Source organism: Vanellus vanellus, assembly GCF_965231255.1.
Source record: "Vanellus vanellus genome assembly, chromosome: 2".
NCBI lineage: Eukaryota > Metazoa > Chordata > Aves > Charadriiformes > Charadriidae > Vanellus > Vanellus vanellus.
In genome coordinates, this window is record NC_138906.1 from 170,141,991 (window position 1) to 170,168,150 (window position 26,160).

General features: G+C 65.6%; 2 protein-coding genes across 2 annotated transcripts in view; one reads left to right on the forward strand and one right to left on the reverse strand.

Moving 5' to 3' along the window:
- Positions 1-25,589, forward strand: part of BOP1 (BOP1 ribosomal biogenesis factor) — a 73,278-nt gene extending 47,689 nt beyond the window's left edge. Inside the window, exons 4-16 of the mRNA XM_082499675.1 lie at positions 18,426-18,580; positions 18,847-18,964; positions 19,068-19,169; positions 19,516-19,728; positions 20,308-20,469; positions 20,817-20,897; positions 21,352-21,421; positions 23,093-23,225; positions 23,734-23,914; positions 24,014-24,302; positions 24,466-24,550; positions 24,971-25,078; positions 25,285-25,589. Coding sequence (XP_082355801.1) covers positions 18,426-18,580; positions 18,847-18,964; positions 19,068-19,169; positions 19,516-19,728; positions 20,308-20,469; positions 20,817-20,897; positions 21,352-21,421; positions 23,093-23,225; positions 23,734-23,914; positions 24,014-24,302; positions 24,466-24,550; positions 24,971-25,078; positions 25,285-25,438 — 1,851 coding nt within the window. The 3' untranslated portion in view covers positions 25,439-25,589. The remainder of the gene's footprint in view (positions 1-18,425; positions 18,581-18,846; positions 18,965-19,067; positions 19,170-19,515; positions 19,729-20,307; positions 20,470-20,816; positions 20,898-21,351; positions 21,422-23,092; positions 23,226-23,733; positions 23,915-24,013; positions 24,303-24,465; positions 24,551-24,970; positions 25,079-25,284) is intronic.
- SCX (scleraxis bHLH transcription factor) lies at positions 525-10,037 on the reverse strand (the record flags this gene model as incomplete). The annotated part of the gene is made up of 2 exons (XM_082479053.1): positions 525-813; positions 9,519-10,037. The coding sequence occupies 2 exons, from the start codon at positions 10,035-10,037 to the stop codon at positions 775-777; spliced, it is 558 nt and encodes a 185-aa protein (XP_082335179.1). The 3' UTR covers positions 525-774.
- Positions 25,590-26,160: the final 571 nt, after the last annotated feature.

Consider the following 26,160-nt stretch of genomic DNA (forward strand, 5'->3'; position numbering starts at 1 on the left):
GCTTTGCTGAGCAGACGGTGTCTAAAGGCAGTGAGGATGAAACCAGAGGTTTATTGCGTGAGGGGGCTCTGGAAGGAAGGAAGCTCCCGCTGTGAGTCTGAACCATATTAATTTTTAATTATACAAATTGCTCAGGCTTTATATTATCATATCAATGACATGAAACACCAGCATGTATTGATTAAACTCAACAAATGCAGCACCCCAGGACTCAGAGTTCAGGGGATGGAGTGGCTCAAAGCTGGAAGGGGACGGGCAGAGCAGGGTCTTTTCCGTAAGCGGTTTCGCCGACGCTGCTCAAGTCGGACCTGGGACGGGGCACGTCCGAGCGCCGGCTCTCCCCCGGCAGCAGCCGTGCGTGGCATCCGCAGAGACCGGGGCAGGGACCGTCCTTCCAAGGAGCCCCGGAGCGGGTCCCCCGCCCCTTCGGCTCACTGGGCAGCGGCTGCGTTCGTTGCCTGTGCTGTCGCGGAGCGTCCCTGCGCAGCGAGCGTTCCTCCGAGCCGCCACGCGCGATCCTGCAAAGTCCTGCCGTCCCCCGCCTCCGTGTTCGCCTCCCGTCTGCCGTCACCCCGCCGAGCCGGGAGGACGCCCGGCCTCTCCCGAGGCGTGTGTCCGGGTCAGGGTAAGGTCCTCCGGGGTGACACCGTGCAGCTCTCCCCAGCAGCAGGGTGAAGGCAGGAGTGTCCGTGGCTGTGGGTTTTGTGTGTGTGGCTTTTCCATCCTTCCTCCTTCTGCTCCTCCTTGTTGTCCTTCCTGAAAAACTATGATCATCTAGCTCCGAATCGCCGTCTTCCTGTCTCGGTCTTTACTCTGCAGAGAAGAAGGAGAAGGCCAAGTTAAAATAACACACCTGGGGCTGGGAGTTTTGCCAGCGCGCTGGCTCCAGCCCGGGAGCCTCTCGCTCCTCCCCACGCCGGTGCTTGGCAGGAGGGTCCTGCAGCAGCTCCGCTCCGCTCCGACAGGTCTTGGGAGCCGTGGGGCAGTTTTCCTGAGGCGTCATCGTCATCCCTCCTGTGTCTCTGGGGGTCCGGAGGCATCAGCAGGAGCGGGACCTCCGTCTGCCCCAAAGCTCTGCAGGTGCCTTCCCCTGCCCTGGCCCTGCTGGGGGACTCCCCTCGCTGCTGCGTGTCCTCCTTGGGGCGCCCGGCACTTCCACCCCGCTGCGCCGTGCCCCCACCGCCGGCACTCCTCCAGCCGCCCGCCTCCCGAGCCCTCTCCTCGCACAGAGGCAGCGGCAGGACCGAAACCCTCTACGCTCACCAACGGGTCGATGACAGCACCCGGTTCGGGGCTCTCTGACCCCGCTCCTGCAGTTCCCACGCTCAGGACCTTCGTGCTCTCTGCTGAGGCCTTGAGAGCACCGATCTGTCCCTGTCCATCTGGTGGCCATCCGCAGCTTGCAGGAGACCTTCCTGCACCATCGCAGGGTCCCCCTGGCCAGCCCCTCGGTGACAGCCAGGCTGCGAGTCGGGCTTTGCTCCCCGGGCACCAGAAAAGCCCCTCCATCACCACCACCAGTGCTATCGCTGCCACCACTGCTACTGCCACCACCAGCGCCGTCACTGCTACCACTACCACCATCACTCCCACCATCACCAGCATCACCAGCACCATCATTGCTGCCACCACCAGCACCACCAGCACCATCACTGCCACCATCACTGCCACCACCAGCACCATCACTGCCGCCACCACCACCACCAGCATCATCACTGCCACCGCTACCAGCACCACCACCATTGCCATCACTGCCACCAGCACCACCAGCACCATCACTGCCACCATCACTGCCACCACCAGCACCATCACTGCCACCACTATCAGCACCACTACCATTGCCATCACTGCCACCAGCACCACCACCACCAGCACTGCCGCTACTACCACCATCACTGCCACCACTACCACCACCAGCACCACCAGCACCACCACCACTAATACCACCGCCAGTAGCACCACCATTGCCACCAGCACCACCACTGCCCCAGCCAGGTGTGTGTGGGCAGAGCTGGTGCTTCTCATTTCCAATTTGATGGGATTCGTGACCCTCTGGGGTTTGACCAGGCTGGGTACAGGTCTCTCCGCCCAGGGACCAGGTGTTAGGTGACATTTCCACCTCTCCTCTGCTGGCCCGTGGCTTGCCAGCGTGGCCCGGCCGAGGCCGCGTCCCCGGGCTGCTCCGCGGCGGTGCAGCCTCCCCCCACGGCTGCACGTGCGGCCCCTGCTCTGACTCTTCCTTTGTTACCGGGGGTGGGGAGGGGAGGGGAAGGGGAGTTCAGCTCAGAAATGGTAAAATTAAATTTCCCAGATGTTCAGGCCCCAGGAGTTCTTGTGCTGTCTGGAGAGGAAATGGGGATTCGGAAAATCCCGCCTCATATTTTTTCCCCTATCACCTTGCCTTTCCGCTGCCATTAAGTGCAGCAGGAACAGTAAATTACAGGGCTGCGGAGCCGTCCCATCTTGTAGATAGCGTGGGGGAAGCGGGGGGACGGCGCTGGGGCGAGGCGCTGAGCTCCTGGGCTCTGCCCATGGCCCGGGGCAGCTCGCCGCCTGCTCATGGCTCTGCTCTTGCAGAAGGCTTTTGGGGGTGCGCACAGAGCCTTCCGCTCCCCGGCACCGGCACTGTCCCTACAGCCCGGCGCTCCCCGCCGACCTGCCACCCCGTGCCCAAATTATGGGTCTTTTCGCACAAAACCCGCGGGCGAGTCCGAGCCTCCAGTCCCCGCTGGCTAACGCCAAGCCCTGCCTGTCCCTTGGGCTTGGTGGCATGGTGACCCTGCTCTGGGTCGCGCCAGGAGGGACGTGGAGACCCATGGTGGGGAAAGCTGTTGTGACGGGGACACGGAGCTCCCCGGCTGTGCCTGGGGCGAGGGCAGGGGGCTCGGCCGTGGGGCTCGGGCGGCTTTCCCCGTCCTCTGCGCAGAGCAGCCGGAGCGCGGCTCGGCTCAGCCCTTCCTGCGCTTACCCTCGGCCGTGTCCAGCGTGGCACTCGGCGCCGCAGCAGAGGTGGCTGCCAGCGGTTTTGCTACAGCAGCAATAAAACCCAGGGGTGCGGGCAAGCAGCGGGGGACGGAATCAGCTGGTTCTGCCCAAAACCATCATCCCGCTCCTTCCTCCTCCCAGCACCTCTTACCGCTGACGCAGGCTGCGAGTTCCTCGCTTAGTGTTGAACCACAAACCCGCTGGGTCGAGGCTGCCCTCAAAAGCCTTTGCCAGCATTTTGCCTCCCGAGGGACGGAGCATCGACAGCCGGCGGCGATGCGCTCCCAGAGCCGATGGGCAGGACCGAGCCGGGTACCCGCACGAGGTCTGTCCAACGAGACCTCCTGTGACCTGGTGCTGCTGAGCCTACGGCGAGGCTGTCGGTGGCGGTTCAGCCGGATCCAGCGTGCCAGCGCTGCCTTCCCGGAATTCGGCCATCAGTCGCTCCTCGCCTCATCCCCTCCCGCTCGGCGTGGTGACGCCGGCTGCGTTGGCAGCACTCCGCAGCCACCCCAGCCCTTTGGCCAAGCCCCACAGGTCGCTGCAGGCCAGGCTAACCCCCACCCAGACCCCTGCTCTCCTCGCCCCCTCCCCGGGTCCTGTCCTGGCCACAGAGGACAACCTCCGGTGCTCTCCTTGCTCTGCTCAAGCCGTGTGCCCTGCTGCGTTTATCTCTCCTGGGAACAACTCTGCTCGCTTATCTTGGCACCGGAGCTGGTTTGGGAGATGCTCTGGAAGAGTTTGCTGCAGGGCTCCTGCCACGCTTGCCGCAGCCGGGGCAGGTGTCATGCCGGAGCTGGGGGGTCTGCACAGCCATCACCTTCCTCCCACCGCTCTGCCGGGGAGCGCGGCGGCTCCTCTCCTCCACACGCCCGTTCCTCTCAAGGAGTGTACGACCTCTGGGAGATGGCGAGGCATGGACCAGCCTGCGGCACCCAGGTCTTCCCTCCCTGCCTGCTCTGCCCTTGGGGGTGGCAGTGGGACCTGGAGCTGCTCCAGTCCCCTTGCGCAAAGCTGGCGGTCACCGATCCCCTGCCTGCACCCCGAGACGGCGCATGGCTCCGCGCTCCCGCCTTAGGTTGAATGCTCTGCTGCTGCTGCGGCTTGGGAAGGGAGGTGGTACCCGTTGGCACCCTTCCTGCCCCACGGGTGACGTGGGGCAGCCCTCCGGGGAGCGGGGTGTGGGTGCGGGCAGCCTTTGCTCCGCCGCACAGCCTGGAACGGGCTGGGGGGGGGTTCAGCCGCGGTCGCTCTTGTGACGTATTTTAGCTGCGGGGTGGTCTCGGTGCCCCCTCCCCTCCCCAGTTTGCTTTCCGTGCCAATGCCGGCTCCCGCTCCGTGAGACGCACTGGACGATGCTGGACACTCGTCCCTCATCACTAGCCAGGGTGCAATCCCAGCACTGAGTGCTTGGGGTGACACCCCCCTCTCCCCCCGCGTCTCGTGTCCCCAGGCCCCGCGGTCCTTACAGCCCTGCGCAGGGCCGGCGGTGGGGACGGGCGCTTTGTTGAGGGCTGTTGTCACGCAGAGGACACCGACGGGGTCCTCAGCCCCGGAGCGGTTTTTTGCAAGAGGCCGTGCTTGGATTTGGACTTTCTGGCATTTCGACAAGCCGGGTCCCCCCCCAGCGCAGGCGGGCTGCGAGCTGCCCCGAGCCACGGCTGTTCCCAGCAGAGGAGCGGCCGCTGGAGGAGAAACGTCCCGGTATTTCCCCCGCCAGCACCATGTGTCCTGCGGGGGACGATGACACAGGCAACAGCCACAAAAGAAAAGACTGGAGAAGCACAAGCCCCTCCATGGGCTGGCAGGACCGCGGTGTCTGCAGCACCATGGTCCCGGGTCCCCTCTCCCAGCACTCACTTACGGGAACGGCGTGATCCTTCTCCCTAGCCATGCCGGGGACCGTCCCGTCCGTCACTGCCACCCGCCCACACACTGTCCTGCAGCGCCCATGGCAAGTGTGATGCTCCTACCAGCCCGGTGTCCACCTCCCCCCTCCTCACATCCAAGGTCCCATCCACACGCAGGATTTTGGCCGTTTGATTAGATCGGGGGGAGGTGGCAGGAGCCGGAGCCGGCCGAGGAAGGAGCCGGAGCCGGCCGAGGCAGCCCCTGTAGCGGAGCTCAGCCTGTCTCTGGCGGGCGGCAGACACCTACACATGAGTCACGTTAAAGCAGGATCTTTCCAGGGAGATGGTGTTGGTTTCAGCCCGATATGGGAAAGTCCCTGGGAGAAGGCGCCGGGACGCCTGGGTGCGAGGCCAGGCTGAGTCACGCAGGACGAATCTGGGCAGACCCCTTCGCCTGCCGCGGTGCTGCTCGGCCAGCAAAAGTGGGATGAGGCGACAGCCGGGCTAGGACGGGTTTGCTGTCCCTTGGGGTGCCCGCAGCAGCCCCAAACGTCCCTCCCGAGCTCTCTCCTGTGACCCCTCGCTCTAGGAAGAGCCTCCGCACACCAGCTCACGCCTGCCATCCCCTTCCTCCCCTCCCTGCGGCAGCTCCTGCTCACCCACAACCTTCCCGGTGCTCCTGTTTCCTGGCCAGGGTGCCTGGGGACGAGGTGACGTCTGGCCTCTGCCCACGATGTCTTGTGGGACCTCAAGTGCCACATATGTGCCATCTCCTGCCCTTCCAGAGCGGGTCAGCCTTTTAACGAGGGGAGCCGTGCCATCAGCTTCCCCCTCAAGGCATGGGTTGGGTGAAGCCGCCCACGGCGCGGGATGGAGACAGCGTTCCCGGCACAGACGGAGGCTGCGGGAGGGGTGGGAGCTGTGCCGGCACGGCACCGCTTGGGCCTTTTGGGAAGGAGGCGGCTTTGGAGCGCCGGCAACAGCGGGCGCCTGGGGGCTGGGGTGACTGCTGCCGCAGGCTGGCCGGCTCTCGGGGGGAGCTGCACGGCACGTCGGGCACGAAGTGGATGGGCAGAGGTGGTGACAGGGGGCAAACGGTGCAGGGAGCACCGTGAAGGAGATCACTCAGGAGGTTATCCTTACTTTGGCAAAGCCTAGAAAGCGGGAAACGGACAGAATCGCGTACCATGAGGTCACACTGGTTGAAGTGACATAGAATCACTGAATGGTTTGGGTTGAAGGGACCTTGAAAGGCCATCGAGTCCCCCCCTGCCCTGGGCAGGGCCACCTCCCCCCAGCCCAGGTTGCTCCCAGCCCCGTCCAACCCGGCCTTGAACACCCCCAGGGATGGGGCAGCCACAGCTTCTCGGGGCACCCTGCGCCAGGGGCTCAGCGCCCGCACAGCCCACAAGTTCTTCCTCACATCTCCTCTCAGTCTCCCCTCTGTCAGCGTCAAACATCATTACACGTGAGCAGAAAGGCCCGGTGGGAAAGCGCACCCCTCTGACGGGGATGGATGGGCTGTTTTGACCTGAGCACCCGGCAGCGCGAGACAGTTTCTGTTCTGACATGCTCAAGCTGCTCTGCTCTCGGCTCAGCGTGGAGCCAAGCCCGTGTGTGCGTTTGGGAGCGGAGAAGGGGCTCTGCCGCCTTCCCTCGGCGGGACGGGGCTCTCCGTGGCGCCGCGTGCTGTCGCCTGCTGAGCTCCCGAGCCTGCGAGCGTGCCAGGGCGAAGGGCTGGAGCTGCCGCGCACGTTGGCGCTGGGTCAGCTTCGGGCGCTCAGCGAGACGAGGGCTCTCGCGTGGAGCTGGCTTCTCGTGGCCGGGACGGTGGCCGCCTGGCTCGGCAGAGCCCCTTCCACCCGGCGGCGAACGGGCTGCGCCACCTTTGCAACTCCAGAGGAGATTGCTTTCAATTCCTCGCCGCTTGTCAAAATACCTTCCTGATAAAAGACGGTTTATTTTATTCCTTTAGCACACAGTAAAACCTATCGAGTTGTTACCTGGCCGTAAAATCCCAAGCACGGACCGAGCGCGCTGCTTAGGCACAGTGTTCAGTGCCCCCTCCCCAACCTCAGCCCGACCCGGCTTATTTCTCAGCCAAAGCAAAGTATCTTCTCCCCTTGGACGGCCGCGAGGATCTCCTCTCGGGGAGGTTTATCCCGAAGAGCCGCAGGAAGGGAGGTGGCCCGTCTTGGCCCGGGCGCCCTGCGCTGCCTGTCCTGTCCATGCGCCGTGGCACAGCCCTGCCTGTCCCGGGCTTTGCTCCCGCACACGAGTCCGTACTGGGAACTGCTGCAGGGGTGGGGATGGGGATTCATCGGAGTCGATGCAAAAGGGGCGATGGGAATTTGTCAGAATCGATGCAAAAGCGGTGGTGGGAATTTATTGGAATTGATGCAGAAGCGGCGATGGGAATTTATTCGAACTGATACAAAAGTGGCAATGGGAATTTATAAGAATCGATGCAAAAGTGGCAATGGGAGTTTATCGGAATCGATGCAAAAGCGGCAATGGGAATTTGTCGGAATCAATGCAAAAGTAGTGGTGGGAATTTATCAGAATCAGCGCAAAAGTGGCGATGGGAGTTTATAAGAATTGATGCAAAAGTGGCAACGGGAATTTATAAGAATTGATGCAAAAGTGGCAATGGGAATCTATTGGAATTGACGCAAAAGTGGTGGGAATTTATCAGAATCAGTGCCAAAGTGGCAATGGGAGCTTATAGGAATTGATGCAAAAGTGGCGATGGAAATCTATTGGAATTCATGCAAAAGTGGCAATACCAGCAAAAAGACAGAGAACTTGATCTTTGACGCTGGTACGGGAGGTTTCCGAACAGGCTGATAACTGGAAGGCGGTGGAGTTCGCCAGTTCAGCCCCCTCGGAGCTTCCCCACCTGCCGCTGCTGTTTTTAAACTGGGACAGCACTGGCTTGAGCGGTTTGCAGCCGGCGGGCTGCGTCCCTCTGCCGCGGGGGAGTTTGTCCCTGGGGCTCGTGGAAGCCGTGGCCGGGGGAAGCGCTCGGTCGCCGCTGCCCCAGCGGGGAGAGCCCCGCGCATTCGTCTTTGATGACCCGAGGTTTAGCGGTGCGAATCCCAGCGGATGCAGAGACTCCTGAGGCCGTTCCCTCCTGCCCTCTGCTCCCAGCGCCGGCTCCTGCCGTGGGTTGGAAAGGACGGGCGAGGGGGATTAACAGGGTTTGGGGTTTTCCTGCTCTGAAATACTCAAGCTGTCAGAGTTTGCTCGTGACTGGTTTTACCGCCGCTGCTTTGTGCTTAATGAGCCTTAAATCCTTAACAAAGGCTTCTCTCTCCCTCTTCGGGGCGTTTCTCATTGGGGTTAAACGGGTTCAAACGCCGGAGCGTGCATGCATGGCCCCGGCTGCCGTCCCGACGCCTCCGCCTCAGCTCTCGCTCTCCCCTTTACCTCGGCCCTCCAGAGACCGTCCGCGCCGTGCGGGACACCAACAGGTTTACGCAAACCAGCCGCGCCGCCCGGGGCACAGCCTCCTGGGGCAGGGCTGGGGGCTCAACGGCCGCCCCCTCCCAGTGCCCCCAGTCCCCCGTGGCTGCCTGTGCGTGGCAAGAGCTGCCCCGTACATCGGGAGAGCCCCGGGAAGGCTGCAGCCCTGCCCCGCGCCAGGAAGGCAGCCTCTCCCTGCCGGCAACACCGGCGCAAACGGCTCCTGCAGTCTCGGCCGAGCTGGATTTTGCTAAAGTTGTTGGATTTTCCCAGTCTGGCTGCCGGGTTTGTCTCCCACTCCAGTGCCCCCTCGCCCTCCGTGGGCAGCGGTGCCCATCCCATCAGAGCTTTGGGTCCATGGGGCACTGGCGTTGGCCGGTGCCGGTGCCAGGTGGGCACCGAGACCAACCTCTGCCGGAAGGCTGTTCCTGGCACACGCGCTCCTCTGACGGCGTGGGGTGGACAGCCAGGAGCGGGGGACGCGGGGTGACAGCCGTCCTGCCCCCGAGCGCTCGTGGGGCAGAGCTGCTGGTCCCCGCGATCCTCTGGGATGCTTGAGGGGCACCTACGTGCCACAGCGTTGGCCTCGGCTTCCCCCCATCCCTGTCCCGGCGTGGCTCCCGGCACACCAGGCCCATGGCTGGGTGCGTGGCCGTGGCTAACGCGGATGGACCGGCCCAGGGAGCCGGTCCCACTGTCAGCCACAGGCGTCGAGGGGCTGGGAGCCCCGGCCATGGCCAGCCCTGCGCCCAAACGGCTCTCACCTCTCAATTTACCGCCTGTGCTCTGCCGGAGCGCAGACACAGACTCTTTCCAGGCTCTTACTTTCCCTGTGCCTGATTTCCAGCTCCTAAAATCTGTTTCTCGCCCTCGGAGGGTTTCCCCTTCTCCTGTCCCTCTGCCTTCCAGTGGACGCCCGCGGGATTCGGAGGCAGCTGCCGGGGGCTTTGGGCAGCACATCTAGACATGCTAAAGGGGGGCACCGTGTTTTCCACGCTCGGGTTTCAGGCTTGCCGACGGGCTCCGGCATGCTCTCCGGCTCATGGCGACGCAGCTCCCAGCGGAGCTGCTTCGTCTCTCGCAGCCATCGCATCTCCCCTCGGCTCGCACCGGCCCCATGGCAGCGGAGCCGTAGCCGGTGCCCTGGCGCTCCCTAACCCCCTCCTCGCGCGGCCGTGGCCGAAAGCCCCGCGGCGACGGCGTTGAGCGGCCACTTACCAGCTTCCTCTGGTTGCTGAGGCAGAAAGTGCAGATCTGTTTGGGCTGGGAGTTCTCGGTGTCGCGCGCGGGGGGGCTGCCACCGCCGTGGTGGTAGAAGGCAGGGGTGGTGTGGCAGGGCTGCCCGTCCCCGCACGCCTCCCCCACCAGCAGCACGTTCCCCAGGTGGGAGATGTAGCTGGAGGCCAGTCTCAAGGTCTCGATCTTGGAGAGCTTTCTGTCGGCCGGCTCGGTGGGGATGAGCGTGCGGAGGGCGGTGAAGGCGGTGTTGACGCTGTTGGTGCGGTCACGCTCCCGCGCGTTGGCCGTGTGACGCTGCCGGGGCTCCCTGTTGATCCGGTTGGGTTTCTTGCCGCTCCTGCGCTTGCTGGCCTTGATGCCGTAGCCATCGGCATCCAGGTGGTAGGGCTTCTCGTCGGAGCCGGAGCTCTCGCTGCCGTTCTCCTCGTCCTCGGACAGCATGCTGATCTCGGGGTACAGGTACCGGCTGGGGGCCGAGCGCAGCATGGCAAAGGACATGTTGGGCGGCGAGGGGACACCGAGGAAGCCGCGTGGAGACCGCCGGGCTCTGCCGACCTCCTCCTGCTGCGGGACGGCCTCAGCTCCAGGCGCTCATGCTGTTTCCTCGGTTGGGGTCCGGGCAGCCCCGGCTCGCGTCGCCCTCCCCGGGTGGGCTCCGGGCTGGACTGGGGTGCTGCGGGGGGGTCCCCTGCCCCAGCTCCCCACCGACTCTCTCCGCGCAGAAGGGGTTAAGGGCTGCTCGCAGGCAGGGCTGCCTGTTTCCTCTCCCCACACATGTGCATCTTAAAGACTCCGAGTGTGGCAGGAGCCGGGAGTTTTATAGCAGCAGCAGTGGTCAGCCAGGCCCCTCCTCCGGCAGGCAGCCCTGCTCCGGCTCTGGAAGTGGGAGAAGCACAGGCTCACGCCTACCTGAGCTCACCCTCCATCCTCGGAGGGGACTTAACCCTTCACAGGGCTCGGCCGGGGGTCCTGCCCGCGGCCAGGGGGGTCCCGGCGAGGATGGGAGCGCTTGCTGCGGTTCACCTGCCATCCCCGCACGCGGGGGACTCGTGCGGCATCCTCGCCCGTCGCCGGGGAGGTGGGTGATGGCAGTGGGGTCCGCGGGGCTCCCAGAGGCCCCTATGTGCTGGAGCATTAACGGGGGGTTCCCCCGACCCCCTGCCTGCGGCGTTCATGGGCAGCCAGCGCCCGGGACGGGGCTGCGTCACCCCCGGGCTGGAGCTGGGGATTGGGCTCCTGCTCAGGATCGGTCCCTGCAAAGAGAGCCCCTGAGAGCGCTCCCTCCCCTTCCCGCAGCGTGACCGAATCCATCCTGCTGCTGCTGCTGCTAATGGGGCAGAGAGGGAGGAATTAACCCTTGAGGAGCTGCCGCCAGCACACCTCCGCCGGAGCTCCTGCCCGGGGCACGCTGCGTGCCTTATTCGCCTTAATTTCCTCCCCAGAGAGCCAGAACCACGTTTGTGTCTCTGTCAACCTGGTAGGTGTGGGTGGGTGCGGACCCTGCTCCTGTCCCCGTAACCTGTCCCTGTGACCTGTCAGCATAACCTGTCCCCGTAACCCATAACCTGTCCCCCATAACCTGTCCCTGTAACCTGTCCCCCATAACCTGTCCCCCATAACCTGTCCCCATAACCCATAGCCTGTCCCCATAACCCATAACCTGTCCCCATAACCCATAACCTGTCCCCATACCCTGTCCCCGTACCCATGCCGGCTCTGCTGAGCCTGCAGAAACCAGCACCTGCAGCGTCGGCTCTGCAACATGCCCCAAACTGCCCCCAGCTCCCCGTCCCGTGCCTGTCCCCACGCAGGCAGCTCAAGCAGGCTCCTCTGGGGACAGAGGGGCTGGGGGGTCGAGCAGGGTCCCCACGGTCCCCCAACGGGGCAGTCCTGGCTGTCTGCCCGGGCCGCGGAGCTGGCCCTAAAGTTTGGGGCTGGCACCCCACACCCAGGATGGGTCCGGGCAACCTGTGGACCTCCGAGCACAGGAGCAAGCTGTGCCCGAGCTGGTGGGGAGTTCGCTGCCTGTCCCCGGCCCTGTAACCTCCTAACGTGTGAGTTGTGACAGCGGGAGCGTGTCGCCTTCGGCTGCGCACTCCGCCTTGGCGCAGGGAGGGCATCGGTGCCCAGAGAAAGCCCGCTCGTGCCCAGGCACATCTCCCAGCCCGGCAGCGCTCCTGCCACCCGGCCCCACTTGGAGGACCCTCAGGGCAGCGTCGTCCCCTGGCAAGGTGACTGCGAACCCACAGCCTGGGGGGGCAGCAGCGGGGTCGGCTGGGCTGAGCCCCACGGACTGCTGTCCCCGTGCCAGCGGGAGGGACACCGGCAGCTTTTCATGGAATCAGAGAATCAGAGAATGGTTTGGGTTGAAGGGACCTTGAAAGGCCATCGAGTCCCCCCCTGCCCCGGGCAGGGCCACCTCCCCCCAGCCCAGGTTGCTCCCAGCCCCGTCCAACCCGGCCTTGAACACCCCCAGGGATGGGGCAGCCACAGCTTCTCGGGGCACCCTGCGCCAGGGGCTCAGCGCCCGCACAGCCCACAAGTTCTTCCTCACATCTCCTCTCAGTCTCCCCTCTGTCAGCGTCAAACCGCTCCCCCTCGTCCCACGGCTGCCCCCCCTGACCCAGAGTCCCTCCCCAGCTCTCCCGGAGCCCCTTTAGGCACTGGAAGGGGCTCGCAGGTCTGCGCGGAGCCTTCTCTTCTCCAGGCTGACCCCCCACCTCTCCCAGCCCGTCCTCCCAGCAGAGGGGCTCCAGCCCTCCCAGCATCTCGGGGGCCTCCTCTGGCCCCGCTCCAGCAGGTCCATGTCCTTCTGATGCTGGGACCCCCCGAGCTGGAGGCAGCACTGTGGGGGGGTCTCCCTAGAGCGGAGCAGAGCAGAGCAGAGCAGAGCACAGCAGAGGGGCACAACCCCCCCTGGCCCTGCTGGCCACGCTGGTCGGGATGGGGACACCATCGATCCCCAACAGCGGCAGCTCCAGTGCTGCCCACACACAGCCCCTCCGTAGGGGCAAGCCAGGCAAGATCCCTCTGGCCCAGCCACCCCCCGGCCCCCGAGTGCGCTTTGTGTGCTCTGTTGATAAGCGGCGTTTTAACTTGGCCAGAAATGGGAATTGCCGTGAAGTCTCAGGTTTCCCCTGCGTTTCGGCGGTGCACAGTGTGTCCCCGGCAGGAGCTCCGCACGGGGTGTTGTCACTCCGAGCCAGTGGTTTTCACCTTTGCAGTGTGCTACCACAGTTCATCAGCAGGCTCAGCAGCTTCTGAAATCCAAGCCACTGTCATCCCCTTCCGCAGCGCTGGGCGCTCGCCGTGTGTGCTTTGGAAACCCAGGCTCCTGTAGGCATCTGCTTTCGTTTAGCTCCGCTAATGATCTTGCTTTTCTCTAGCACCTTCTATCCAAGTGCGATCCCTGGGCGCTTTCCCTGCGCTGTCCTTCCTGGTGAGACGCACGTCTGTCTCACTGCAGCCCGACTCCTCTGCTTCCGGACCGGGATGGAGAGTGGTCCTGTGTTGCAGGTGATGCTCAGCCCTGGGTCGGGACAGAGCACCGGACCTGGGACGGGCTCAGAAAGCGCTGGTCTTAAGTGAGCAGAGGCATTTGGCGCTGGAGTTCGCAGCATCCCAACCCCTGGCTCTGTGGCTCTCCTGGCTTCCCGGAGAGCTTCCGTGATGTCCGGCTTTGGGCATCGCCTTCCCCGCCCTGGCAGGTCAGCAGAGCCTGCTGCAGGCGCCTTCTCCCGGCTGCAGAGCCATGGCCGAGGAGTCTGAAATTCCCCGCTGCGATCCATCCCCTGCCACGGCTTTATTACCTGCAAGCTTGGCCTGGCTGCCTGCAGTGACGGCACGGCTCCGCCGCCGAGGAGCTGCTGCCCGCAGCGGCTGCCTGCCTCCTCCCGTGCCCCGGACCGGGCTGCTGGGCCACGCGGGCTTTCGTGGTCCCTTTTAAATCTCCTTCTCCCCATCTTCGGCACCTGCCCTCCCCAGCTAACAGCCCTGCAGAGCGTGGGGTGCTTGGGGTGGCTTTCCCGCAGACCCCAGGCTCTGTGGAGCATCTCTCCCCACAGAGGGCGCCCGGTGCTCCTGCCGGACCCCGCGGGGACCCCCCTCCTATGGGAATTGCATCTGGGGGTGCTGAGGGTGCAGAGCCCTCTACAGCACTGCTGGAGTCTGGATTGTGGTCACTTTGGGGGGGGACATGAGATGTCCTCCTGCCGTGGTGGCGGGATCCCCAGCGCCCCACCGGCCGTGGTCTGCGGGGTGGTGGGTGGGAGAGCTGAGTTTGCCCCATCCCCTTTCTGCTCCACGTGGACCGGATATTTTCAAGAGAAGAATCTTTCCTACGAGGCTCTCCGGCTGCCAGGAATGTGCGTCTAGGAATGCCCAGGGCCCATCCAAGAACAACTTCCAGACGTGAGGCTGAGTGACGGCAGTCCCTCGCTCCGGGGCTCCAGACTCCCCCGCGCTCGCTGGGAGGACGGGGCTGGCCGGAGGCGATGTGTTAACGACACGGGAGGGAGACAGCCACGCCGCCAGTGGGTGGGTGGGAGGCGAGCGGAGGGGAGGGATGGGACTGGGACGGGGCTACTGCGCTGCTTCGGCACCGCTGAGAAACTCCGTCTGGGAGGAATTTGCTCCTTCCTCGTGCTGCCGCGCTGGGCGGGACGTGGATCCCAGTGCTGGGGGTGGACGCGGGGGAGGATGTGGATCCCAGTGCTGGGGGTGGATGTGGGGGAGGATGTGGATCCCAGTGCTGGGGTGGATGTGGATCCCAGTGCTGGGGGTGGATGTGGGGGAGGACGTGGATCCCAGTGCTGGGGTGGATGTGGATCCCAGTGCTGGGGGTGGATGTGGGGGAGGACGTGGATCCCAGTGCTGGGGTGGATGTGGGGGAGGATGTGGATCCCAGTGCTGGGGTGGATGTGGATGCCAGTGGTGGGGGTGGATGTGGGGGAGGACATGGATCTCAGTGCTGGGGGAGGATGTGGATCCCAGTGGTGGGGATTAGCCCCGTGGGGGAGCCGCAGCCCAGCCATCCTCCTGTGGTGGCCTCCGGCATGTACGTCCCTACGGGATTTTGTTGGGGCTGAGTTCCTGGTCCTGACCTACCCAATGGCACCCTCAGTGTTTGGGGGTTTGCTCCCTCCCCCAGAGCAACCAGACCTGGGGACACCCGGTCGGTGTCTCCCAGTGTCCTTCCTCCCCAGCGGTCACTGGGGTGTCTGTGCTGGGCATGTACTCCCCGGGGACGGGATGAGTGCGTGGGGCGTCCTGCCGGCGCTGAGCCCATCCCTGCCGGGCGCTGCCTGGCCGGTGCTGCACGGAGCATCTCCCGCTTGGGGGTGCGGGCTGGGGCAGCGTGCGGCCGGGCTGTGCTCCCACGTGGCCAGCACGGGACCCTGGGGCCGGCGTTTGAGGGGGAAAACGTTCCAGGCCTGCTGGGATCCTGGCAAGAGCTTCGCCCAGGGATTCCTGCGTCAAGTCCGCAGCTCCTGGCGGAGCTGAGCCGGCCTTCGGGAAGAGGCGCCCAGTCTGGGCTTCCAGGCTCCAGGCAAGGCAGCGCTCCCTGCGCGGCAGCCCAGGCTGTTAAAAATACTTGCTTGTCCCTGCGCCGACCGTGTCTGTACAGCTGAAGGCGGCAGCAAGCCCTGCTCTGCCCTGCCCCGGCTGGCGAGCCGGCCCCGCTCGCGTCCTTCCCCATGCGCGCGGAGCGGTAGTGTGGGTTTGTCAGGGTGAAGAGAGCATCACACGGGGAAAAAGGGCAGAGAAGGCAAAGCTGCTCCCATCCCTCGGCCGCAGAGCCCAGAGAAACAGTTTGCATCCCTGTCCCCGCGCCATCACCCGAGCAGCCGTGCCGCCCGCTCTGCCCAGCCTGCCTGCGTCCCCGCAGGTGAAGCGGAGCGGCTCCGGCGTCGCGGGCTGTGAGCGCAGGACTGCCGCGTCCCCTCCCCTGCTTCTCCCCAGGCTCGGTGCCACATGTGATGCGCTGCTCCTGGCTCTGCCAGGGCCTCGCATCCCCCGCCTCGCCGCTGCCGGTGGGGACCCCTGCGACCGAGGGAGCCGAGTCAGCACATGCGCACGCTGCTCCGGGAGCGGGTACTTCTGCGGGGACCACGGCGGGGGGCAGCCGGGCAGAGCCACACACTCTGCCTTGTGCTGCCCGGGACCAGCGGTGTCACGCCAAGAATAGGGACCCGCACTGTGTCAGCTGTCACTGACCCCATCACGGCTCCCTCGTCCCGTGCTGTGAGCAGACAGTCGGACGGAGCGGTCCCCGTGCCTGTGGGGACTCCTGCCTCTGCCTGGCAGCCCCTCCAGCCCCAGCGGACACAGCGGATGCAAACTGCCGCCTGGCATAGAGCCGGCACTGCCACGCAGGTGTCGTGGCTACCTGCCGCCAGGAGAGCCGTGGGCGTTGGGCATCTCAGTGGCATCTCCCGGGGCTGTGCTGGGCCGTCCCGGGGACACCCATCCACCAGGCTCCCAGAGGCCACCTGGATAATGGCTTTCCCACTGCCAGCCATGGGATGAGGCTTCCAGAGTCGATGTCCCGGTGTCTGTCGGCGCCAGCCTTAGCCGGTCTCCCAGGTCAGTCCCAGATGGCCCTGGAAGCCCCCAGGCTCTGGGCCGTGCCCCAGCAGCACGCAGCCTCCAGCCAAGTGCAGCAGCAACGTCCTGGGACCGGGATGCTGAGGGGAAAATTCCTGCCCGGTTCCCCGGGGGTTGCGCACATCCTGGTCCTGTGCTGGCATCTGCTCGGAGAGAGACGGATGGGTCCGGATGGGTCCAGCATGGCCCTGGGGGCTCCCGCAGGCTCTGCCTTCCCGGGCCTCCTGGCGCCTTTCCCTGAGAGGCTCCGTGTGGTTTTCCAAGTGTTTATGGGGACCAGATGGTGCCGTGGGGCGAGGGTGACCCCTGACTGCGGGGTGTGCGGGGCACAGGTCACCTTCACACCTTCTTCCCTCTGTGCCTGTAACTGGGGACAGGGTCACTGCGTTTTGCGGCGCGAGGGCAGCCGGGAGAGGCTGGAGGGCTCTCGCCCCCCGCTCCTGTCCGGCCCCACCAGCCCCTCGCTGCTGTCCGGGGGGTGCAGAGCCCAACCTCCCCCTCTCTGCCCCCGGGCTGGGTGTTGGGCTCCGGCTGGCACCAGCCCTGGTGTCTGGGTGAGCTCTTTGGGGCCTCTTTGTCTTCTCCGCTGCTCTCTGAGCCCTGTGCTGGGGCAGCAGGTTCAGGGCAGCTGGTGGGGGTCCAGAGCCCCCTCAGGGGTTGGTTCCTGCCCCCGGCCTCTCCTGGAGGGAAGCAGAGCAGCTCCGTCGTTTCCTCCATCTCCTCCAGTGTCTGTCGCTCCACGGATCGCAGCAGGTCACGGACAGCTCCTCTCTGCAGCCTGCCCCCATGCCAGCTGCTGATGGGGACCAGGGCGGCCATCCCTCGTGCTCCCCGCCAGCATAGGGGACGGGAGGCATGGAGCCCACTGGCATCTCCAAAACGTACCCAGCTGGCCCACTCCACCAGCGCACCGTGATGCCAGGGGCTGCTGCTGCCCCAGAGCCATGGGACCAGTGGCCACGTGCACATCCCGGTGGCCATGGAGCCAAGGGGAGGGATGAAGCCACCGGTGCGTTAGGGGCAGCTGCCGGTACGGGTAGCCAAGAAAGGCAGCGGCGTGTGCCGGCGCGTGCGTGCCTGTGCAGGGGGAGCCGGCCTGGCAGCGGGCGATCGGAAAATATGAGGCGCGCTCCTGTCTGCGGGACGGACACAGGAATGTGCTCAGCCACGGCGCTGCTGACCGCCCGCAGCCCCGGCCCAGGCAGCCGAAACCCGGCTGCAGCCAACGCTGCGCTCCCGCGTTCCCGTTCGTCAGGCCATTAAAAGGTTTTTAAACCTTTCCTGCTGCGGTAAATGAGCCCAGGCGCTGCTTGCGGTGACGCTTGCGTCCTCTGCCCTGAGTGCTGAGGAAGGGGCGGCACATCCCCTAACGAAGCGCAGCTCAGGGCCACCCACAGTCGTGCCCAGCACTGGGGTTGGAGGTCAGACCCCCCTCAGCCCTCTGCAGCTTTGGGGTTCAATCGTAGAATCATGGAATAGTTTGGGCTGAAGGGACCTTGAAAGGCCATCGAGTCCCCCCCTGCCCCGGGCAGGGCCACCCCCCCCCAGCCCAGGTCGCTCCCAGCCCCGTCCAACCCGGCCTTGAACACCCCCAGGGATGGGGCAGCCACAGCTTCTCGGGGCACCCTGCGCCAGGGGCTCAGCGCCCGCACAGCCCACAAGTTCTTCCTCACATCTCCTCTCAGTCTCCCCTCTGTCAGCGTCAAACCGCTCCCCCTCGTCCCACGGCTGCCCCCCCTGACCCAGAGTCCCTCCCCAGCTCTCCCGGAGCCCCTTTAGGCACTGGAAGGGGCTCGCAGGTCTCCCCGGAGCCTTCTCTTCTCCAGGCTGACCCCCCACCTCTCCCAGCTTGTCCTCCCAGCAGAGGGGCTCCAGCCCTCCCAGCATCTCCATGGCCCTCCTGGCCTCCCCCATCCCGGTGCACCCCTCTCCAGCCCTGTGCCGCCCCGGCTGCCGGCAGCCCGTGGGTGCCGGGGCAGCGCAGCGCGGCAGCAGCCATGGGCAGCTCGCAGCCGGGTTTTGCTTCGGTCCCGCTGGCCCGTTTGGGGCATCCTCACTGCCCTCCACAGTCTGAGCACCCCCCCGGGCACCCGTACTGCTTTTGAGTGCCTGCGAATGGGCAGGGGGGGACAGCGGGGTTTAGCTTGTACCTGGGCAGGGGGATGGGCATCACACGGCTTTCCTGCCCCCACCTCCTTTTTACCCCCCTGGCACCCAGGGGTGCATCTGCTTGAAAGGGCGTCCCCTGCCTTCCCCTCACATCGCTTCCCTCCCCTCCAGGACATTCGCAACACGGTGGGCAACATCCCCATGGAGTGGTACCAGGACTTCCCGCACATCGGCTACAACCTGGAGGGCAAGAAGATCTACAAGCCCATCCGGAACAAGGACGAGCTGGACATGTTCCTGGAGAAGATGGAGAACCCCGACTACTGGTGAGCGCATCGGGGATGGCCGCAGCGGTGCGCGGTGTGACATGTTCACCACGTGGACACACACACCTGCACACCAAGACTCAAAACACCCCGACTGCCCGGAGCTCTGGGCTGGAGAGCACAGGCTGGAGACCTCGAGGTGTCCCGGTGTGACTCCTGGCACATGGCTTTGGGAGCCCAGGGCTTCATGGTAGCGGGGCTTGTACCACCGTCAGGGATGGACGTTGCGGTCCAGCCCTAACCCTGTCCCATTCGGTTCCCCGCAGGCGAACGGTCCAGGACAAGATGACAGGTGCAGACATAAAGCTGACAGACGAGCAGGTGGACCTGGTGCATCGGCTCCAGAAAGGGCAGTTTGGGGATGTCAACTTCAATCCCTACGAGGTAGGGTCACGGCATACCCTCTGCGCTTGCTCCGCGTGCTGGGTTGCCCCAGGACGGGCAGGGGGCATGGCAGCCGCGGCCACACGGGTCTGTGTCTCCCCAGCCGGCCGTTGACTTCTTCACCCACGAGGTCATGATCCACCCGGTGACGAATCGCCCAGCGGACAAGCGGAGCTTCATCCCCTCCCTCATTGAGAAGGAGAAGGTGAGAGGTCTGACGGCGCCTTGGGTGAGCTGCGAGCACAAAGCCAAGCTCTGCCCGCGTGTGGAGCCCTCACGCAAACCTCAGCGCTGAAGGCTGGTGGCTGCGGCTGCCCTCCTGTCCAGCAGTCCCTCCTGTCCCCACCGTGGCCCACCCGCCCCCACAACTGTTCTTACTGCATGGCCATGGCCATGTGTGAACTCTGTGGGTCCTGTGCAACCCCCCGGGCTCCCAGGGCTGCAGAGCTGTGCTCGGTGGCTTCCATTTCCATCATGGCACCCCACGCCTCCTCCTGCCCCAGGCTGCTGAGTCCTGTGGCTCCTGGGGTTGACCTCTCCCTGCCCCACAGGTCTCCAAGCTGGTCCACGCCATCAAGATGGGCTGGATCAAGCCCCGCAAGCCCAAGGATGACACCCCTACATACTACGACCTCTGGGCCCATGAGGATCCCAACTCCATCCTGGGCCGCCACAAGATGCACGTCCCAGCGCCCAAGATGAAGCTGCCTGGGCACGAGGAGTCCTACAACCCCCCACCCGAGTACCTGCTCAGCGAGGAGGAGGTAAGAGGGGGACTGTGAGCGGCCAGGAGGCACAGGAAAGCGCTGGGCACACGAGGAGCTCAGTAGCTGCTGGGACCCGAGGGGGGCTGTGCTGTGCTGGGGAGGGCAGTCGGGGCACCCTAGAGACCACATCGTGTCGAGGTGAGTTGAGACCTTGCCAGGGGAATGGAAGCAAAGGTTCCTCAGCCCCCTGGCTAAAAAGAGAAGTGGGAGTTGGGGGGGGGTGTCCCTGCGACAGCAAGGCGCAGCCTCCGATCTAAGCTGCTGCGGGGTGTCCTGGTGTAGGGTTCGTCCCGGCATGCAGCGTCCAGAGGCACTTTCAGCCCAGGGGTTGGGGGCAAAAAGCAGGCAGGAGAACCCCAGCAGGCTGAGGGGGGTCGGCTGGGGCAGACAGGGGGTGCTGGGGCAGAGCCGGTACAGCGCGGTGTCTCACGGAGCGGCACGGTGCTGGCTGGCGAGAGAACAGCTCGAGGATGGTTCTTGCTGGGCTCGGGGGGCTGTGTCAGGGCTGGGGCAGCGTCACCTCGCCACCCGGGGGTCCTGCCAGCCCTGCCGACCCGCGTCCCCTCCGTCCCGCAGAAGCTGGCCTGGGAGCAGCAGGAGCCGGCCGAGCGGAAGCTGAACTTCGTGCCCCAGCAGTACCGGTGCCTGCGGGCAGTGCCTGCCTACTCCCGCTTCATCCACGAGCGCTTCGAGCGCTGCCTGGACCTCTACCTCTGCCCGCGCCAGAGGAAAATGCGGGTGAGGGCTTCTCCTATCCCCCCACCCCCCACCCGGGTGTCCTGGGGATGTGTCAAACCTGCCTCTGCCCGCTCCTGTGTATGCCCCGATGCCACCCAGCTGCTCAGGAGACTGTGATGCTCTGGGGCACAAAGTGCTGCTCCTAAAGGCTTCTTGCCCCTCACCTGCCTGCAGCGCCGGTCCCACATTGCCGCAGAGCTCCTGAGCTGGAACGGGGCTGTGCTTTGCAGCCGGAGCCTGTGGGGCCGTACAGCCCGTGCATGCAGGGCACCAGCACCGGTGCCGGGGGAGCGTCGGGGGGGGTGCGAGGTGCAGCCTGGTTGTGTCTCACCGCCTGCTTCTCTCAGGTCAACGTGGACCCTGAGGACCTGATCCCCAAGCTGCCGAAGCCGCGGGACCTGCAGCCCTTCCCGACCACCCAGGCCCTGGTGAGCGGATGCGCGGAGCTGGGGGTGATGCCGTGCGTGCCCGCGGCACTGGGCTGTGCCCAAGCGGGTCCTGGTGAGACCCCGCGTGCCCACACACCCATAATGGCTGTTCTGGGCACAGCTTGCTTGCCCCGGAGGGAGAGGACCTGCCCTGCGGCCCGCGTTGGGCAGAGCCAGGCAGCAGCGGGGTCCTGCCTGCAGCGGGTGAGGCAGGACTGGGATCAGCTCTGTTGCGGATGGGCTAAGTCGGGGATGTGCCCCAGGAAAAGAGCGGGACCCCAGGTCTGGTCATGCAGGAGGGCTGGTGGCACACAGACCTCTGCTTTCCTCTAGATGCAAATGACCCCGGGTCCCCTCTCCCTCCTTGAGGAACCCGGGACAGTGTGGGGAGGTCCCCACAGAGGAGCCACTGGGCTGTGTGGGGCCCTCACCCACTTCCCGTTTCCCTCCCCAGGTCTACCGTGGGCACACCAGCCTGGTGCGTTGCCTCAGCATCTCTCCCAGCGGGCAGTGGCTGGTGTCAGGTAAGGATTCGCTCCCCAGACATAGAATCGTGAAATGGTTAGAGTTGGGTTGAAGGGACCTTAAAGGCCACCGAGTCCCCCCCTGCCCCGGGCAGGGCCACCTCCCCCCAGCCCAGGTCGCTCCCAGCCCCGTCCAACCCGGCCTTGAACACCCCCAGGGATGGGGCAGCCACAGCTTCTCGGGGCACCCTGCGCCAGGGGCTCAGCGCCCGCACAGCCCACAAGTTCTTCCTCACATCTCCTCTCAGTCTCCCCTCTGTCAGCGTCAAACCGCTCCCCCTCGTCCCACGGCTGCCCCCCCTGACCCAGAGTCCCTCCCCAGCTCTCCCGGAGCCCCTTCAGGCACTGGGAGGGGCTCGCAGGTCTGCGCGGAGCCTTCTCTTCTCCAGGCTGACCCCCCACCTCTCCCAGCCCGTCCTCCCAGCAGAGGGGCTCCAGCCCTCCCAGCATCTCGGGGGCCTCCTCTGGCCCCGCTCCAGCAGGTCCATGTCCTTCTGATGCTGGGACCCCCCGAGCTGGAGGCAGCACTGCGGGGGGGTCTCCCCAGAGCAGAGCAGAGTGCAGCAGAGGGGCACAATCCCCCCCTCGCCCTGCTGGCCGGAGCATCCCAGACATCCCGGGCACTGGTGGCCTGGCCACAGCACTGGAGCTGGTCCCAGTGTCACCCCATGCCAGCGTAGGGCTCGGGGCAGCTGAGCTGCTGCCCCGTGCACGTGAGAGCCGGGGTTCCCGTGCGCTGCCGGGTGCCGGGGAGCCTGCCAGCCCCCGCCACCGGTGCACGGCTGTGGGGGAAGCCTGGCGGGAGGCTGGGAACATCCCTGGGAGTCCTGCGGCGTGTGTCCACCCCCATCCCGCGGCAAGGCGCGATGCCTCCAGAAGGCTCCACGGGTTTTTCCAGCTGCTCTCGGGACCCCACCCAGGAGCCTCTGTCCCTCCCGCTCCGCAGTGGAGAAAGTGAGGCTGGAGGAGTGAGTGCGGAGCCCCGCGCGGCCGGCCGGAGGCTGGAGATTGAGAGCAGATGGCAGTTTAACAGCCCACAAAGGCACATGTGCTTTTTATAGCACTGGAGTTTCCAGGCTGCCAGCTCCCGGTGGCCGCGGCGTTGGTCGGTTGCACAACGTGGAATTCCTGGCCCCGGGCTGGGAAAGTGGCTGAGATCAGGCGTTAAAAATAACCCGACTTTGCGGGGACACGCGCACGCCACCGGCTACCTGCTCCCGCTGTGCCTGCCCGCGGAAGAGCCTGCCTGGGGGGAGCTGCCTGCCGGCATCTCGCGGCTAGAGAGGGCTGCGTCGTGCCGCACCGTGCCGAGAGCTGAGCCAGGCACAGTGCCAGCACGGCAGCTGCGCCGGGAGCCGTGCGCATCGGGAGGGGGGACCAGGGGCAGAGACGCAGTGGTGGAGGGAGCGGGGAGGGGGACTGTTCTCTGGGCAGCAGCCCCTGCTCACGTCTCGCCTTCGTGGTGCTGGAGCTGCTGTCGTGTGGAGACGCTGCCAGGGAATCGCGGGCGCCGGGGCACGGCTGCGTCCCTCTGGCTGCTCTCCCCTCCGGCTTGGGGACGTGCCCTGGAGCCCCGTGCTGCTGAGCCGAGCCATGGCTGCCCCCGGCACAGCGTCCCCAGGGGGAGCCATGCCTGGCACTGACCTTGGCCCACCCCGTCCTGTCCCGCAGGCTCCGATGACTGCACGGTGCGGTTCTGGGAGGTGTGCACGGCTCGCTGCATGAAGACCCTGCCCGTGGGCGGCGTGGTGAAGAGCATCGCCTGGAACCCCAACCCCACCGTCTGCCTGGTGGCCATCTGCGTGTGAGTGTCCCAGCGCGGCCTTCCCCATCCTCCAGCCACCATCTCCACGACCTGGCGTGGTTGCTGGATTGCCTCTCCCAAAGCCTCTCCAGCCTCCAAAGAGCACCTGTAAACTCGTGGCACCCCCAGCAGAGAGGGCGGCCACTCTGTGGTGTGCAAAGCCACCTCCGCTCGCTGTGACCCTGCCTCCCGCTTCATCTGAATGGCCCTCACTCTTCTTGTGGTGGCTCTCACTCTTCTTGCGGTGACCCTCATTCCTCATTCCTCCTTCTGTGGAGGAACCAGTCAGTCCCCACCATCCTCCCTGGGTCAGTCAGGCTATGACAGAGCTCCCCCATATCCTCCTCTTTTTGCTGGCCTACAGAAGGGCCCGGCTGCTCGCGGCATCCACACATCCCTCCCTGTGGCCCTGTCCCCGTGCAGGGCCATCCCGTGGCAGCACAGGCTGTGCAGAAGGGTTTCCTCTGCTCGGCAGTGCCCTGACCCATGCGCTCGTCCCGTGCTGCAGGGAGCAGTCGGTGCTGCTGGTGAACCCCTGCCTCGGGGACAAGCTGCTCTACGGGGCCACCGACCAGCTGCTGGAGTCCTACGTGGCGCCGGAGGAGGAGCGGGTCCAACCCGTGCAGTGGGTGACGGCCACCGTGGAGGAGCACAGCAAAGGCATCCGGCTGGTGGTCCAGCACAGCAAGGTGGGGACGGGGACGCCCCACGGGAGTGGGGTGGTGGGAGACATCCCGGGGAGGCTGGTGGCTCTGACCCATGGCTGTCCCCCTCCCCGCTCGCCGCAGGCTGTGAAGCAGGTGACCTGGCACGGCAAAGGTGACTACTTTGCCAGCGTCGTGTCTGACAACAGCAACATGCAAGTGCTGATTCACCAAACCAGCAAGCGCTGGAGCCAGAACCCCTTCCGCAAGAGCAAGGGGCTGGTGCAGTGCGTCCTCTTCCACCCCATCCGCCCCTACTTCTTCGTGGCCACCCAGCGCTACGTCCGCATCTACAACCTCCTCAAGCAGGAGCTCACCAAGAAGCTGATGACCAACTGCAAGTGGGTGTCCAGCATGGCCATCCACCCTGGAGGTACGTGGCCCGCAGTGGTCCCCAAGGAGCTGCCAGGTCTTGTGAGCCAGTACGGAGCATCCCGCTCAGCTGGGCTGCCTGGGGTGCAGGCAGCGCTCTGGGTGCTGGCAGGATACCCTGGGGCTCACTGGCAACACCAGTAATACCCTGTTCCCTCTCGCAGGAGACAACATCATCTGCGGCAGCTACGACAGCAAGCTGGCCTGGTTCGACCTGGACCTCTCCACCAGACCCTACCAGCTGCTGCGGTGAGCCCCGGTGCCACAGCCACCCTCTGCCTGCCCGCCGTTAACCTGCCCGCAGCCCCCCCAGACCCCACGGGCTGCTTCCCAGGGCTGTTCCCTCTCCTGGGATGTGGCAGCAGGATGGAGCCCAGCGTGTGGGAGTCTCAGCTCTCGTGTACCAGGGCGGAGGGGGATGGTGACCACAGCTCTCCTGGGGCTCAGGGCTGGGGCAAAGCCTCGTGCTGGGCTGGTTTGAGCTACCCACAGCAGCTCCCAGTCTGTCCCAGTTGCCATCTCCCCTCCCATACCCATGACCGTTCTCAGCAGAGCTCGGGGTCTGTAAAGCCTGGCCGTGCGCAGACCCAGGCGCCTTGTCCCCAAGGGTTGGGACAGGGGCAGAGCGTGTCCCTCCTCGCCCTGACACGGCTCCCGTCCTCTTTGCAGGCACCACAAGAAAGCGTTGCGGAGCGTGGCCTTCCACAAGCACTACCCGCTCTTCGCCTCGGGCTCAGACGACGGGACTGTCATCGTTTGCCATGGCATGGTCTACAAGTACGTAGCGGGGAGCCGCGGGGGGTCGGTGTTGGGGCCCCTCTCCTCTGGCACACCGTGGTGTGGCAGAGCCCTGGAGGGGCTGCTGGGCCGGGGGGGGGGTGCGGTGCTGCCTGCGCCTTGGGGTTGCGGAGCTTGTGGGGTGACTCTGGGGTACCGCAGGGAGGGAGCCGAAGCCCCTCACTGACCTGTCTCCTCCACCACAGCGACCTGCTGCAGAACCCGCTGCTGGTGCCCGTCAAGGTGCTGAAGGGCCACGTGATGACACTGGACCTGGGCGTCCTCGACGTGCTCTTCCACCCCACCCAGCCCTGGGTCTTCTCCTCTGGCGCCGACGGCACCGTCCGGCTCTACACGTAGCTGCTGCCCAGTGCCAGCGCACCCCTTACCCCAACCCAACACCCGCACCCTGCAGGCGAGGGGCAGCGCCGGGACCACCGCGCTCTGCCGGGAACTTTGCTCCCGCTCCTGTACACAGACTCCTGGCTCCTTGCTCATTAAACTCTTTTGGATACAATCCTGTGCCACTTTCTCCTGCATTGCTGGCTCAGCCTGGGCTGGACCGGGGCCGTGGCGATGCATGGATCCCCCTGCCGAAACCCGCTCGGAGCTGCTGCCTCCCGCGGCCCAGCGCGGTGCCCTCCAGCCGGGACGGCGGCCCTTCCCCGCAGCTTTTGCCGTGTTCGCCATCACTGCCTGGCCCTGGAGCTCACCGCGGCCCCGGCCGGGAGAGCTGCTCCCACACGGTGACGCTGAGCAGGTCTGTCCCTGCCCCGGCTGACCCCCCGTCCCTGTGGGGTGCCACTCCCCCACAGTGGCTGCATGCTGGTGAGCCGGAGCTGGGCTGCGCGTCACCATCCCTCCCTGCCCGGAGTGTCCCAGGTGGAGGGAAGGAAGGCTCCAGGCTGCCCCCGCCACGCACCAGCCCTGGGAGCACAGTTGGCACCAGGGCTGGCGTGGGATACGCTCCTGCCAGCGGGAACCCCGACACCCTCTCCCCCACAACTGGTCCCACGTGAGCCCCGTGCGAGGACATGGCGAGCAGTCACCCTCAGCCATGCCCGAAATGCATCAGGCCCCCC